Source organism: Odocoileus virginianus, chromosome X (assembly GCF_023699985.2).
Source record: "Odocoileus virginianus isolate 20LAN1187 ecotype Illinois chromosome X, Ovbor_1.2, whole genome shotgun sequence".
NCBI classification, from domain to species: Eukaryota; Metazoa; Chordata; class Mammalia; order Artiodactyla; family Cervidae; genus Odocoileus; species Odocoileus virginianus.
This window is the reverse complement of record NC_069708.1, coordinates 4,656,484-4,671,667: the sequence shown is the minus strand read 5'-3', so window position 1 is coordinate 4,671,667 and position 15,184 is coordinate 4,656,484. Positions and strand designations below refer to the sequence as shown.

At 36.3% G+C, this 15,184-nt stretch overlaps 1 protein-coding gene across 1 annotated transcript in view; it reads right to left on the bottom strand.

The window, feature by feature from the left end:
• The window catches only part of IL1RAPL1 (interleukin 1 receptor accessory protein like 1), a 1,388,178-nt gene that overhangs the window by 565,564 nt on the left and 807,430 nt on the right, over window positions 1-15,184 (bottom strand). The window contains exons 4-5 of the mRNA XM_020881599.2: window positions 3,369-3,555; window positions 743-896 (exon numbers count right to left, since the gene is read on the bottom strand). Coding sequence (XP_020737258.2) covers window positions 743-896; window positions 3,369-3,555 — 341 coding nt within the window. The remainder of the gene's footprint in view (window positions 1-742; window positions 897-3,368; window positions 3,556-15,184) is intronic.

Sequence of the window (15,184 nt, the reverse complement as noted above, 5' to 3'; positions counted from 1 at the left end):
TTCTATATTTTGCTAATGGATTTCATACATATTAGCTTACTTCATTCAATCCTTGCAAAAATCCTATGAAATAAACAAGGCAAACTTTATCATCACCATTTTACACATGAGGAAATTGATATTCTGAAGGTTGTGGTGATTAAAATTATCACATGACTAGTGAGTTGTAGGTCTGTGATTACAGATTGTCCTGAATTTTGCTCTCATGCCCTTCTACCTTAGTCACCAGATACAGGAATGAGACCATGCAATGCATCTCACATAATTATTCAAACATTGCATGTGATTATTTTGTTATATTCAAGTTCATGAGAACATGTGTCAAGTTCACAGAGTGATACATGAATAAAAAAGTAATGTTTCTAATTTGGAACAAGACAGGAAGATCGAGGTAAATTTCATATATTCCATTTCAACACTCTAGGAAATGTTTCCAAAAATGACACCACTACAAAATATAAGCATAATTTTCTGAAATTGTATACTCATTATTTCAAGCACTTTCAAAAGCTAACATTTCTATAATCCCCTAAGTCTATTTTCTTTAACCTTTCAAATGCATTTCAGGGCAATATAATTTGAAAACAAGAAGGAATAAACTTCACCTATAGGAATACATTTAGCATTTGGTTAAGTGGTTCTTTCACTGCAAAGATTTGAAAAAATCAATATGAAGCACAAAAGTGAAACTTAAAATGTTAGTTTCATTACTTGCAAGTGAAATACTGAAGACTGAACTTACCTGTAACAGTTAGTTCAGTAGTTCTTCTCACAACAAAGCCTCCATATTTTAACTCACATGTATAATTTCCAATGTCATCTTCTCTGACTTCTCTTATAAGCAGCGTATCTCTTTTGAATACTATACTTGGCCTCCATGTTTTTGTCCTACATTCCTACATGAAGAATATAGAATTTTTATAGTATATACAGTGACTTAAAAATAAAATATTTAAAATGACTAAACTAAAACTTCTAAAGTTATATTTTAAAAATGCTGAAGATTTAGGAATTAATGCTAAAGATTTTCAAATCTTTTCCATATTTCCAGGAAACCAGGTTCTCAATTTGGAAAAAAGTACTTAAGATTCACTTTATTAATGCATAAGATTAGTGTCTCTAAATCAGATATATATGTGTTGATTTATTAGATATAATAAAAGGAACATTTATTAAGATTACTTTTGATAGCACTTTTAGAAGAAAATATTTTACATTTGATTTTTATGAAATTAACTACCTTGATACTAATAACATAAAACATAAAATGAATTTTTTAGTGGAAAGTAGAAAATAACTATGGAGAAAAATGCTTTAATTCAATATTTTAAATCTTTTAATGTCACATTTAGAAATAATTTGATCTTTTCATAGCATATATATTCTGCAATGGATGGAGGAAATGGCCATCATTTTTATGCAAGATCTTCATAGTTCCATAATACCAATTTTCATTGTTAATACCAAATTATGGTCTCTGATTTAAGTTTTGGATTATTATGATGTTGGCTCAGGAGATTTCTGTTTTTGAGAAATTGAAGTCCATTTTCTCTAGCCAGATTAGAAATCAATGGAATGAGGATAAAATAGCTTTAAACCTTCTAACACTATCCAGAAGTCATATCTTTTAAAAAATTTATTGGCAAATCAAATCTATACAGACCATTGTTTTGATGATGCATCTCAATGCCTGTGTGTAACTGGGGCACAATTATCTGGCTATTTCAGTGCAAAGTACACATTTAATATCCTCATATTGGTTGTATAAACTGTGAATTATGCACTAAATGTTCCCTTGACTGTGGAAAAATAATATGAAGACTTCTTTAAATTCTAGATATACTGCATCTTCACCCATCACTTCACTAGTTATGGTCTATCTAGCGTAAGGTCACAATGACTGGGGAGATGGTGGAAACATGACTAAAGGACCAACATGAGGCTGGTCATTTAAAAAACTGAATGTAAGACTCTGTGTGGGGGATGTGTGTATGCACGCGTGTGTAGTCTCTAATATTTCAGCAAATTCTGAGCTACTACTTGCAAAAAAATGAGAAAAAGTGTGTAACTCTCAAGATCAACTTCTTATGTGTGCAAGTTCGTGCTCAGTTCTGTCTGACTCTTTGCAACCCCATAGACTGTAGCCTGCCAGGCTCTTCTGCCCATGGAATTTTCCAGGCAAGACTACTGGAGTGGATTGCCATTTCCTGCTCCAGGATGAACTTCTTAGCAAACAACAAAGAAATTGCATATCTAGGAGTTGAATGTACACATGAAAAAATATTTGTAATTGAAGACTTCGGGTCAAACTCTCCTAATATCCCTTCTTTTTGAGGAAATCATCAGGGCTTGCTTAGAATCTTCCTATGGAAAGCAAGCAAACTTCATAAAATCAGGGTTAGAAATAGTCATACAATTAAGACACATAAAATACATAGCCCAGATGCACAGAAACAGAAAGAGTGGGGCTAATTTTAAGGCTATTTAACATTGTCCAAGACAGAAATCCAAGGGAAAAGTAAAAAACTATTTCAACATTTCCCTTGATGTTCTGAATCCTCCTTCATTGTTTATAATCAAGAATGAAAGTAATATTTGTTCTTTGTGTTTGATCTTTGTTAATTTGATTAATATGTGTCTTGGGGTGTTTCGCCTTGGGTTTATCCTGTTTGGGACTCTCTAGGTTTCTTGGACTTGGGTGGCTATTTCCTTCCCCATTTTAGGGAAGTTTTCAGCTATTATCTCCTCGAGTATCTTCGCATGGCCTTTCTTTTTGTCTTCTACTTCTGGGACTCCTATGATTCGAATGTTGGGGCGTTTCACGTTGTCCCAGAGGTCCCTGAGGTTGTCCTCATTTCTTTTGATTTTTTTTTCTTTTTTCCTCTCTGCTTCATTTATTTCCACCATTTTATCTTCTAACTCACTTATCCTATCTTCTGTCTCTGTTATTCTACTCATGGTTCCCTCCAGAGTGTTTTTGATCTCATTTATTTCATTATTAATTTTTAATTGACTTTTTTTTATTTCTTCTAGGTCCTTGTTAAACCTTTCTTGCATCTTCTCAATCTTTGTCTCCAGGCTATTTATTTGTAACTCCATTTTGTTTTCAAGATTTTGGATCATTTTTATTATCATTATTCTAAATTCTTTTTCAGGTAGATTCCCTATTTCCTCCTCTTTTGTTTGACTTGGTGGGCATTTTTCAAAATCACTGGTTTAAAAACTTACAATGACCAGCACAACTTGCTGTAGTATTTCATAAAGGCAGAACTGAACTACAGAACACCCATTAATATTTTTTATCCAACTTGCCCTATAAGATACACATGAATCTATTTATGAGCAATAAAATCATTCATAGTCCATACCTTATACCACAGTATTTCAGGTTCTCTGCTTGGTAGCAAAAAGTCTTCTATGTCACGGCAGGCAATTTCCTTGCTTTTGCTAAGTTCAGCTTTATCAAAGTACTTCATCTTGGAATTGTAGCAGAGTCCAGTGTCATTTTCGCCTACTGTCAGTGAGATGGATACTTTCATACAGTAAGTGGAGTTTCTGTAACAAAGCAGAATAAATATGGTGGCCTGGTGTGAACAAACCAATACCAAGGGAGTGCATTTACTTCAGTCAAAAAGGGAAAGAAGGATAAAAACTCAATTTATTAATTAACATATGGTATCATGGCTTATTCCACAGGGCTCTTATCTGTCAGCTAAATAATGCTTGGTTCTGTTAAACCATTTATGTATTTTTCATATGCTGGGAAGAAAGTTTTATAATATATACAGGTTTGGTTTGAAAAAATGTTCAACAGAGATTTTTGTTATCTAGAAAAAGAAAAGTAATAAAAGAAGAATTAGGTCAAGAAAGAAATCGAGTTTGGGTATAATTATGCTAAAATCAGTAAACTCATACTCAGCCATAAATACAAATGAAATAATGCCATTTACAGTGACATGGATGAACCTAGAGATTGTCCTACTGGGTAAAGTAAGTCAGACAAAGAAAGACAAATACCATATGGTATCACTTGTATGTGTAATCTAAAAAAATAATAGTAAAAATTAACTTATTTACAAAACAGAAATAGAGTCACAGTTATAGAAAACAAGCTTACGGTTACCAAAGGGGGATAAATTGGGAGACTGGGATTAACATAGTCACACTATTATATATAAAATACATAACTAATAAGGACTTACCATATAGCACAAGGACCTCTACTCAATACTCTGTACTGATCTTTATGGGAAAAGGATCTAAAAAAGAGTGGATATATGTATATGTATAACTGATTCACTTTGCTATATAGCAGGAACTAAGACAACATTGTAACTCAACTATATTCCAATAAAAATTGTTGTTGAGACCCTATGGACTGTAGGCCACCAGGCTCCTCTGTCCATGGGATTTTCCAGGCAAGAATACTGGAGTGGGCTGCCATTTCCTCCTCCAAGGGACCTTCCCCACCCAGGGATAGAATCCAAGTCTCCTGCTTTGCAGTTGGGTTCTTTACTGCTGAGACACCAGGGAGTCAGGCATTCATTGGTCACCAGGGAAATAATTCACACTGCATGAGATATGGTTGCATACCCTCATGAAAAAAAGAAACTAACACACACTGTTGGTAAGTTTGTGTTTACTCATCTATCACCCTAAGTTTTTCAGATAAAATGTTTTAAAGAAATACACTTTATATTTTAGTACAATCACACTTTTCCCTGCTTTATCTACAAGGAACTTTCATTCTGTTAGGTAGTTAGAATAGGAAAAAGGAGTCCAGAATGGTGGTGGTTAAAAGATAAGGAAGGGAAAAGCCCATGAAAATAGAACAAAGGAAGCTCTGAGAACCTGAGTGAGGACCTCAGGTAGAACAAACAGCACTCCTGGCTAGCCCAATTTACATAGGGCAGGCCCACGGGGAGCAGAAAAAAACATATAAAAAGAGGAACCAAAATTGGGCCTCTCTTCTCTTCCTGTCTTTTGGGTCGGCATGCCCTCAAGGTATGCATGCCTTGAGGATGTATTTTCCTTAAATAAGAATTAATTAAAAATAAAATTGGTAAACCGAACAAAGAAATAGGAAAATGCAACTGATCTATTAAACATAATGAAAGGATAGGAATAAGGCTGCTCAAGTCACAAAATACTTACTGGTTGTCTGCTAAGAGGGGACGTTTTCAATGACTATGAGCAGTAAACAGTCTTGGATAAAAGTATTGCTCAGTTACAACCTATCTTCACAGACTCATACCCACTTGGACTGCAGTCCGTGTTGTGAGACAGGAGAAACATACTGATATATTATGTAAGGACAACCCCATTCTGAAAGACAAATTCTACAGAATCAATTGATGAAATCAGCACATCAATTTCTTCTTTGCTGGATCCGAGATTAGGTTTATAATGGAATACATGAGAATAGAAATTGTGTTCAGAGATCTCTTTGAAAAAATCGGACCAAAGGAAGTTTTCTTGTAAATTGCACAATTTCTGTTTGCTAATTTAGCCTCTGGACAGTCAATGAACACTGATAATGTGTCAGTCATTGTGCCAGGCAGTGAGAATAAAGAGAAGAATTGGACATCAGACTTAAGGCTTTCTTAAGAGAACTCTTTTGGTAAGTGCTTGATGGCATATATATGTACATGGCCATCAAAGTTCTGGACTTGAGTCTTACTGTTATATTTACAACTTGAGGCAACTCACCAAGTACCTCTGAAACTCTCAAGTGGTGTGCAGAGACAACACTTTTCCAATTATTAAATGTGATACTAAATGAAAACCTGTTTGGCCTGTCCTGGGCATTCAACCAGGAGAACGTAATGGCTACCCACTCCAGTATTCTTGCTTGGAGAATTCTATGGACAGAGGTACCTGGTGGAAGTCCATGGGGTCACACAGAGTTGAACACGACTGAGTGATTAACACACACACAGGTGTTCAGTGATGTTGATTCCTCTCTACTTTGCATTGACGTACACGGACCACAACCCCCAAGTCCTCCCCCTTATTCAGTCAAGATGCTTTGTTGTTTAAGCAGCAACTTGATTTAGATTCCTGCTTTTCTTTCTTCTGATGCTAATATGACACAATGAGAATGACCAGAAAATAGCCAGATGTGTTGTGGTATAATAGAGAACATATTTGGTATTTTTCCTGGCACAGATCTGCTAAAACTCTTACAATTTATGGAGTGATTTTTCCTGAGTATTATTCATAAGGGGTCCCTTTTGACCACATTTGGGTTTGTGCTAACAGCTGACTTTGAGCGGAACTCCTAGATAGACCAAGAGATCAGAGTTAGACCTTTCAGCCCCACCCACTGACAGGAAGGGGACAGGCATTGGAGACTGAGCTCTTTAAAAACTCTTAAAGCAAAAGGTTTGGTGAGCTTCAGCTTTGGTGAACACAAGGCGGTGCTGGGTCGGTGGCAGGCCTGGAAAGCTCGTGCCAGCTCTGGGCCTCCTCTCTCACCCATCGCCCTACATGCCTCTTTCATCTGGCTGTTCATTTGTATCTTTTGAAATACACTTTGCAATAAATCAGCAATAGTAATAATTTCTGAGTTCTATGACCCATTCTAGCAAATGACAGAATCTGAGGGCGTTCCACAAACCTCTGATTGACAGCTGATCAGTCAGAAGTGTAGGTAATTTGTGGACTTGCAACTGGCCTCTCCCAGGACTGAGCCCTTAACCTGTGAGATCTGCCACTAAGTCCAGGAAGATAGTGCCAGAACAGAACTGAATGGTAAGACATCCAGCTGGTTGAAGAATGATCTCATGTGGGCAAAACCCCACGCATCTGGTGTGAGAAGTGTTGAGAGTAAAGGAGCAAAACAGAGGTTACCATTACTGTTAGTTATTCAGCTTGATTTTGGGCAGCAGAGAAAACTTCCACAAAAAATTAGAATTTAGATTTCTCTAGCTTCATATAATATGTAGTCTACAAGTATATCTATAATCCTTAATACGTGAAACCATTAGCTGTTAAACAATCAGTAGCCTGAAAAATGTCCTCAGAGAAGGTGCTCAGGGATTTTTCTAGAATGATGAGACATATTCCCTGTCCCAATTCCTCACAATCTAGAAATGATACACAAGTAAACAGCTGAACTTCAACGTGCTAAATACTACAAAGGTGGCAGCTACCACCACAGGAGTGCCAAAGAAAGAAATAAGACTTGATAAATTGTCATATATGATTATAAAGTAGGAATAATTTAGAGTGTTAGTAATTTTAAGAAAGGCTATTTCAAGGAATACTATGCACAAAGGCTTGAAGGCATGGAACAACTTGGCATGCTTGAAGAAATGCAAATAATTTGGTGTGACTGAATTATAAGGTAGTGATAAAGAACAGTAGGGATTGGAACTAGAGATGTGTGCAGAAGCCAGGTTGAAAGTCCTGTAAAGTCACCATAAAGACTTTGGACTTTATGCTGGGAAACAATGATATTTGGATTTTGAAAAGATTTTTCTGATTGTAGTGAGAAAAATGAATTGAACTGGACTGGAAGGAGGACTAAGTACAGTGAGACAAATTAGGAAGCAATTGTATTTACTCAGGAAAAAAAAATGGCAATTCCAACAAAGGCAATGTCCATTGAGATAAAAAGGAGGGATCCTGTTTAAAATAGATTTAAGATATAGAATCAATGTGATAGTGAAGGAACAAAGGAAAGAGAGACATACAAGATGATAAAGTAGTATTCTCAGATGAATATATGAAAGGTAGAGCCAATCTTTCAGCATGGAAGATATTGAAAAAGAAAAAGCTTTGAGAGCAGAGAAAGTGTGTTAAATTTTAGCCTGAGCTTCACACCCAAGAGGGAAAAAAACCCTCTTTGGGTCTGCCAGCAATATTGCTCATGCATTATTTATTACTTTCACTACAGTACAGACTAAAGCGTGCTCTTCTCAGGCTCCTTTTAAGAAAAAATAATTTACTAAATTATTAACTATTTTAGGATGCATTCAACTGTCTTAAAACATTTGAGGTTTAGAAACATACTGATACTTGTAGAACATGCTAGAATTCTTAAAAAACAGACTTTTCTAAGAAGTAAATAAGTGAATTCTAATTTTGAACCTTCCACATTAATCTTTTAAATTCAAGAGTCTTAGGTCTTCTTTCTCCTCAGACTTATATTGTTGTCAGTTTTCCCACATCTCCTTGTATCAAATACAAGGCCGTTGGGTCAACAGTAAGATCACTAAAGCCCAACTGCAGAGGTTTGGATTCCAGCCCAATCACTCATTACTTTTGAAAATAGGGAAAGTTACTTCACTTTAGCCTTCCATTTCATCATCTATACAAGGAGGAAACAGTACTAAAAACCTCATAGGCTGCTGTGAGAATCAAGCATGCTAAAACATGGTCTTGTTATAAAGCCAGCGTGGGCCTCAGTCGTGTCCGACTCTTTGCAACCCCATGGACTGCAGCCCACCAGGCTCCTCTGTCCATGGGATTTTCCAGGCAAGAATACTGGAGTGGGGTGCCATTCCCTTCTCCAGGGGATCTTCCTGACCCAGGGATCGAATCTGCGTCTCCTGCATTGCAGGCAGATTCTTTATGGTCTGAGCTACCAGGGAAGCCTTAAAATACAGTTTCAGGCTTTCAGTGAGTATTAGAGCTTATTATCAGTACTGGATTCCCTTTTCCTACTTCCTTTATATTTCTATTTTGCAGTAGGGCTAAACAGTGTTTGTTTATAAGGTAGGTTAGATAGATAGTATCACCATGATGATGCCTTCAGTTCCTTGGTGTTTAATTAGTGTGAAGCACAAGAATGCAGATAAGTCCTTCGGTTGTCATCTGGGATATGCGGTTGGGCTAGACAAGAATGAGGAAAGTTCATAAAAAACAAAACTCCTTACCTCAGTCACCCTGTCTTTCTCTATTACAAATGAAACTGAACCCTAATTTTCAGAAAGTGGCTCCAGATGAACACACTTAGATATTCTTATTTTCCTGTCTTTTATTCCCTAGGTTTGTGAGGTGATTGCTGATTTACTACTGTCTGGTAATGTCTGAAATTCCAGACTCCCCAGGATAGCACTATTTTCAAATTACTTGCAATGTTTTAATACTTGTTTACTGTTTCTGTTCATCAGGAGGTGGTTTAAAAAGCTAAAAATAAAGCAGCATCCAATGAATGCTACAGTCCTGTTTACTGAGAAGAGCTAACAGGAAGCAAGCAACTTGTGACACATTAATAAACATACAACCCCCTGAGGGGAATGACACATTCTCAAAGTAAAGAGTCCCATCCGTCATCATTAAATTTGTAGCATGACTGCTATGGCCCTGTGCCTCACTGCAGTCAGGGAAATATGGTGGGATGGGGTAAATGGGCAAAGAGTGCTCAGCCAGGATGTGCAGTAAAAATCATGAGCGCATATCTACTCAGCTTCTATTGTTTTATCAGATGAGCTGCAATCTGGGCAAAAATTAAATCATGACTGCTGGTTCCAATGTTTGTCAAATGGGTAGAGAGACAGGATATTACATGTATGTGGGCAAAATGGCTGTTCATAATTGAGAGTTAATACTCATCATTTTCGGTGAAGAAATACTGATGTGAAATTTTGTTAAAACCTACTTCATTCTAGCAAGGGCAACCCTGCAGGATACACAAGTACACAAAACGTACTATACAAACAACACAGAGTTACTTCTTTCAACCTCCTGAGGTTACAGCAAAGGGACCCAAAAAAAGGGACCAAAAAAAGTAAATCAATGATTTGTCTAAGTTCTACTAACTGGTGATAGAAATGGGATTGGAATTCATATCTCCTAACTTCTAATTCATTGGTCTCTTCTGTACACTACTGAAGATAAGTAGTGCTGGGTTAGCGCACATAAATTGTATATACATAATTTAAAACAAAAGAAAACTACCTACTCTTAGCCCCAATTTTATATTACTTTACATTCTAGAATAGATGCCTATGGGAGAAAGGCAGAAGGAACTTTAACTTAAGTTTCTTTGAAAAGTTAGGTCCTTAAAACTCCCAAACATCTCAAAAGGAATAAAAGGGGAGCAAGCAGCAGGAATTAAAGAAATATCACGGTTTCATCAACTTTTTCTACTATACACTTTCTACATGTATATACATACTTGTAAGAGGAATGGCTTTGGAAAGGACTGACTTAGGGTCATGTTTTATAAGGGGGAAAGAAAGCTGGCCTAAATCCAGAGCAACTACTAGGGATTAATAAACATTTCTGGACATAATCAAGAAGTCATTCTATGACACAGAAAATAGAATTAAAATACTTCCTGTAAGTATAGTTTCTGGAAGTCAGTACAGTGTACTGAAGTTCTCCACAGGTTCCTTAGCTGTGCGCTACTTTGAAACAGCAAAAGATTCTGAATTGGCATGCAAGGAAGCGACCAGAGATTTTTAAATTTATCTTTCAAGGGATGACAGTATTACACAGCTACAGATCGAGGTGTGGAAATCTGGGTAGTGCAGGCAGGAGGTAAGAAAGAAAAATATACATGGGAAGAGAAATTTTGTATAGTACCTGATTAGCTATAGAGTATAATAAAAGTCATGTTATTCCATACCTAAGGGTAGCACAGTTTCAATTATTCTATAATCACACCCCCTATGCATGATAATGCATGGTATTCAGTGTCTCTCTCCACTCCACAGAATAACCAGCAACATGATTGTCAAATATGTCCTCTAACGGCGGCACCACTAAACACTTGACCTGTATATTATGTTAATTTCCTGGTCCCTAGGGGGAAATAATAACATTTCCAAAATGTTTGGAAATCTCTTCCCACTTTATGAAGTACCGAAAAAGATAGGGATTTGATCGATATTTTTTAAGGATTAAGTTGTTTTAGGCTTCTATGTTTTATATGGTTTAACAGTCTTCTTTTTCAAGTCATAATCATCATACATATTTTTTTTTTTGGTAAAAACAAAAGCAGAGTGTATTTTTGAAGTGCTACAAACATTTGGAGACTGAAAACAGCACAGAGGGGTGGAAAATCTGAAAGTTCAGTTACTACAGAATGGAGTAGAACTCAACTGCTTCAAAGGCGGCTCCTTAAACTATAGATTTGACTGTAGTCTTTAACCACTCATTATGAAAACAAATGTTGGGAATCAAAAATATCAGGGTTAGACTGAGGCAGGAACATCTTACAGTTTGTTAAGGCTTAAATATATATTGATAATTCATCTCTAATCTTAAAGCCTTCCAATTTTTCCATCTTTATTTTTTTTCTATCAGTCCTTCCAGTGATGCCTGAAGCTATGCATGTGGCCCCTCTATCTTATCTTTCTCAGCACACCCTATGCTTACAGTGACTGAGGAGAAATGTGAAATTTGTTTGCATTAGGTTTTCTTTTCAGAAGAGCTCTGGAGGACCTATTGATTTAACTGTGGTTGAAATCAGCCCTTGTTAAAGGACAAGAGTAAGAACACGGAGCAATTGATAAGACCTAAAAGTACCAGCTTAGTACCTGCTTGCTTGAAATTCTTTTTCTCTAAGTGTAACTGGTAAGTTGACCTTCATCTACAATCTTCTGCTAACTATACATTTAAAACAATTATCTCCCTTTTTTTCGATGGAAAGTGAGTAACATAATCTTATCATTTTAATCTTTCTAGCCTGGTATTCCTGGAATATTAGATGTGAAGAGGACTTGTATGAAATTCTAGTCTAGTATTTCTCCCCCTGAGTTATTACTGGGGCAGGAGAACTTTGAAACTTCATCACTATAGACCCCAAGGTCTCCCTCTAGACCTCTTCTGAAGAAAAAGAGACAGATTTAAAACAGACATACACACACACAAAACATGTCACCAAAGGAAACCGAGGCTCAGGAAGTATGCTCAGGGTCATGTAAATTTTACATTTCTTCAGAGAAGCTATGACTGACCTCCTCTATCACTATCCAGCTTATTTCTGTTTATTTTCTTCATAATAATCACAATTTGTAATTACCTGTTTTCCCTTATTTTGCTGGCCTCTTCTGTTAATAGATATTCTTCTTGTAATAGGTAAATTAAGAGAGTTAGCTCTATGCTGGCTGAATTCTTAAAGGCATATATTTTTCAAAATTCACACAACATAATATTAACCATTTGCGAGTGCACAGTGAAGCATCGTTTAGCACATTCATAATGTTGTGCAGCCATCACCTCTATCTTCTTCCAAGGCATTTTCATCACTCCAAAATGAAACTCAGAGCCATTAGTAATCACCCTCCATTTCTTCATCCCTCTGGCCCCCGACGGCCACTAATCAGATTTCTATCCTTATGGATTTGCTTAGTTGGAATATTTCATAAAAAAGAAATCATACAACATGTGGACTTTTGTGTCTGAGACTTTTTCTTTCACTTAGCATTATGTGTTCAAGGTTCATTCACATTGTGATATGTATCTGTAACTCATTCCTTTTCTTTTTGGCTAAACAATAGCCTATTGTATGGATATATCATATTTAGTTTCCTGCTTCCATATTTTGATTATTAAAAAGAGTGCTGCTATGAACATTCATCTACAAGTATTTGTTTGCATGTTTTCTTGGGATTCCCAGGTGGTGCAGTGGTAAAGAACCTGCCTGTCAATGCAGGAAACACAAGAGACTCAGATTCCATCCCTGGGTGGTGAAGATTTCCCTGGAGGATGGCATGGTAACCCACTCCAGTATTCCTGCATGGAAAAGTCCATGCACAGAGGAGACTGACGTGCTACAGTCCATGGGGTCACAAAGAGTTGGACCTGACTTAGCACGCATGCATTACATACTTCTTGCAATACTTTTGTGTGCGTATCTAGGAGTGGAAATGTTGAGTCCTGTGGTTATTCTATGCTTAAGTTTTAAATGATTTAGGGACTTAAAAAAATCTCTTAAACTCTTTCTCCTTTTCTGAACACTCCAGTTTCTCCTGACATATGGGGAATAATACATTATAAGAATTTGTTCAGTGATGGCTGATTTAGAATAAGGACTTAAGAAGCCTAATGATGCCCCTGAGTGTCTTGTACAGTGCCAGGCATATAATAGGCACTCTGAATAACATTTGTTAAATGAATGAATGAACTGTTAGTTCATGGCTACAAAGTTCTGATTTACACTGCTTTTTGCTTAAGCCCTCTAAACAATCCTCACCTATATCCCAACATACTTTTGGGTTGGCCAAAAAGTTCATTTGGGTTTTTCCATAAGCTGGTACAGAAAAACGTGATCGAACTTTTTGCCAACCCAATACTTTTTACCGCCTTTCTCTGTATGCTTCTTTGACATAGCACATGTCAAGAATGTGGATGTGCCATGAAAATGTCTCTTGCAAGCCAGGCAAAAATTACAAAACAGCTATAAAGATTTCCTGGCAATGAACCCTAACCTGGTTAATCTCCTCCCACCAAGCCTACAACAGACCTTTTTATCATAGTAGACTTTCTTGATTTGAAAGATAAGGGAAAGATGAGAGAAGGGGAGCATAAATGTTTGAGCCACATTTGGGTCAGTTGCAAATCACTTTTTTTCTCTCCAAGCATCACACAGGGAGGTTTTCCTAAAGTGACTCTAATAACTCTTGCACTATTAAATCTTGCTCCTAGACTGCTGTGGAAAAGAGGTGACTTAGGATTCACGCACGTGGCTAATCCTGCACCCTACCCCTCTTTTATGATGAAAATTCCAGGGAAAATTTCAATAGGGTAAAACAAAATCTATACTGATCTTTAAAGAAGACAGAGAACTACCAAAGCCTGCTGAAATTTTACCCATGTACAAATAGATTTTTCAGAGTTAGCCTAATGTTTTGAAATTTAAAGCCATGCTTTCCCCCTACTGTATGTAAGCCAAATCTGGACAATGTTACCAAATAGCTGCTATAATCAGTGATTTTTTTTCTACTAATACTTCTCTAAGTATTTTATGAATATAATAATGGTCATATGCTTTATTTATTTTCACTTTCCAGGTCAAAATTTCCTGACAATAGCTTGGCTTTCCTTGACTTCAAGATAAAAATACAAGTGATAAGTAAAATTAACTGTGAAAATGGTAGATAAACTTAATTATAATAGGCATTTATATCATGTATTTAACTACATGTAAAACACAAAAATGGAATCTATTCCATAAAATTGACAGAGGTGCATATTTCCAGACTCTGGAGACTGGTGTTATTTTGAAGACACAATGTTTATCAAAATGCACAGTCAAGAGTTTCATGTAAAGAGTGACTTTGAACTTAGCATATTTATAAAGTGGCTCAACTTCTACATACACAAAGAAGACAGAACAGTGTATCTGTATCTGAGAAAAATACTCCTCATTCAAGAAAGGTTTGGGGGAAATGGATATGGAACTAGAATTACTTTCTGAAGAAGGGACTGCAGGGACCTCCCTGAATTTACCTGTTCACAACACCAACTTAGTGCTCCAATTTGAAGATAACAAGTGAGGTCTTGCTTTCTTTTTCATTACTTTCTAATGTCGCATTTTCAAGTCTTTTACTTCCTTTTCTCTGATTATGGTTTGAGGTAGTTTGATTCTATGTAAATTTTGGTATATTGCCTCTTAGACTTTTCATAGCAAAGGCAGGCCATTTCATAGAAACAAAATAAAACCATTAAGCCCAGTAGGAGCCACTCAACATAATACAGGAATGAATACATTAACTACCATTTACTACAAGAGCTAATTAAATATCACTTATTGAACATTTAAAATTCATTCACTCAGTCAACATTTATTGAATGAAGACTATGTGCTTGGCCCAACTGGGGATAAAGTAGTGAATAAACAAGTATTTGGTCCTATGGCACTTATGAGAGAAAATGGCAGGGTAAAGAACATTGTAAAAAAAAAACTTTATGAAATACTAATTCACACCCATTAGGATATCTTTTTTTTTTTTTTTAAAGGAAAACAAGTTTGGCGAAGATATGGAGAAGTTGGAACTCTTGTGCATTGCTAGTGGGAATGGAAAATGGTACAGTTGTGTGGAAAACCAGCTTGGTAGTTCTTCAAAAAGTTAAACACAGAATTACCATATGATCCAGCAATTTCACTCCTAGTCATATACCTAAAAGAACTGAAAGCAGAGACATAAACAGATACTTGTACAATAATGTTCATAACAGCATTACTCATGATAGCCAAAAAGTGCAAATGTCCACCAAAAGATGAAGA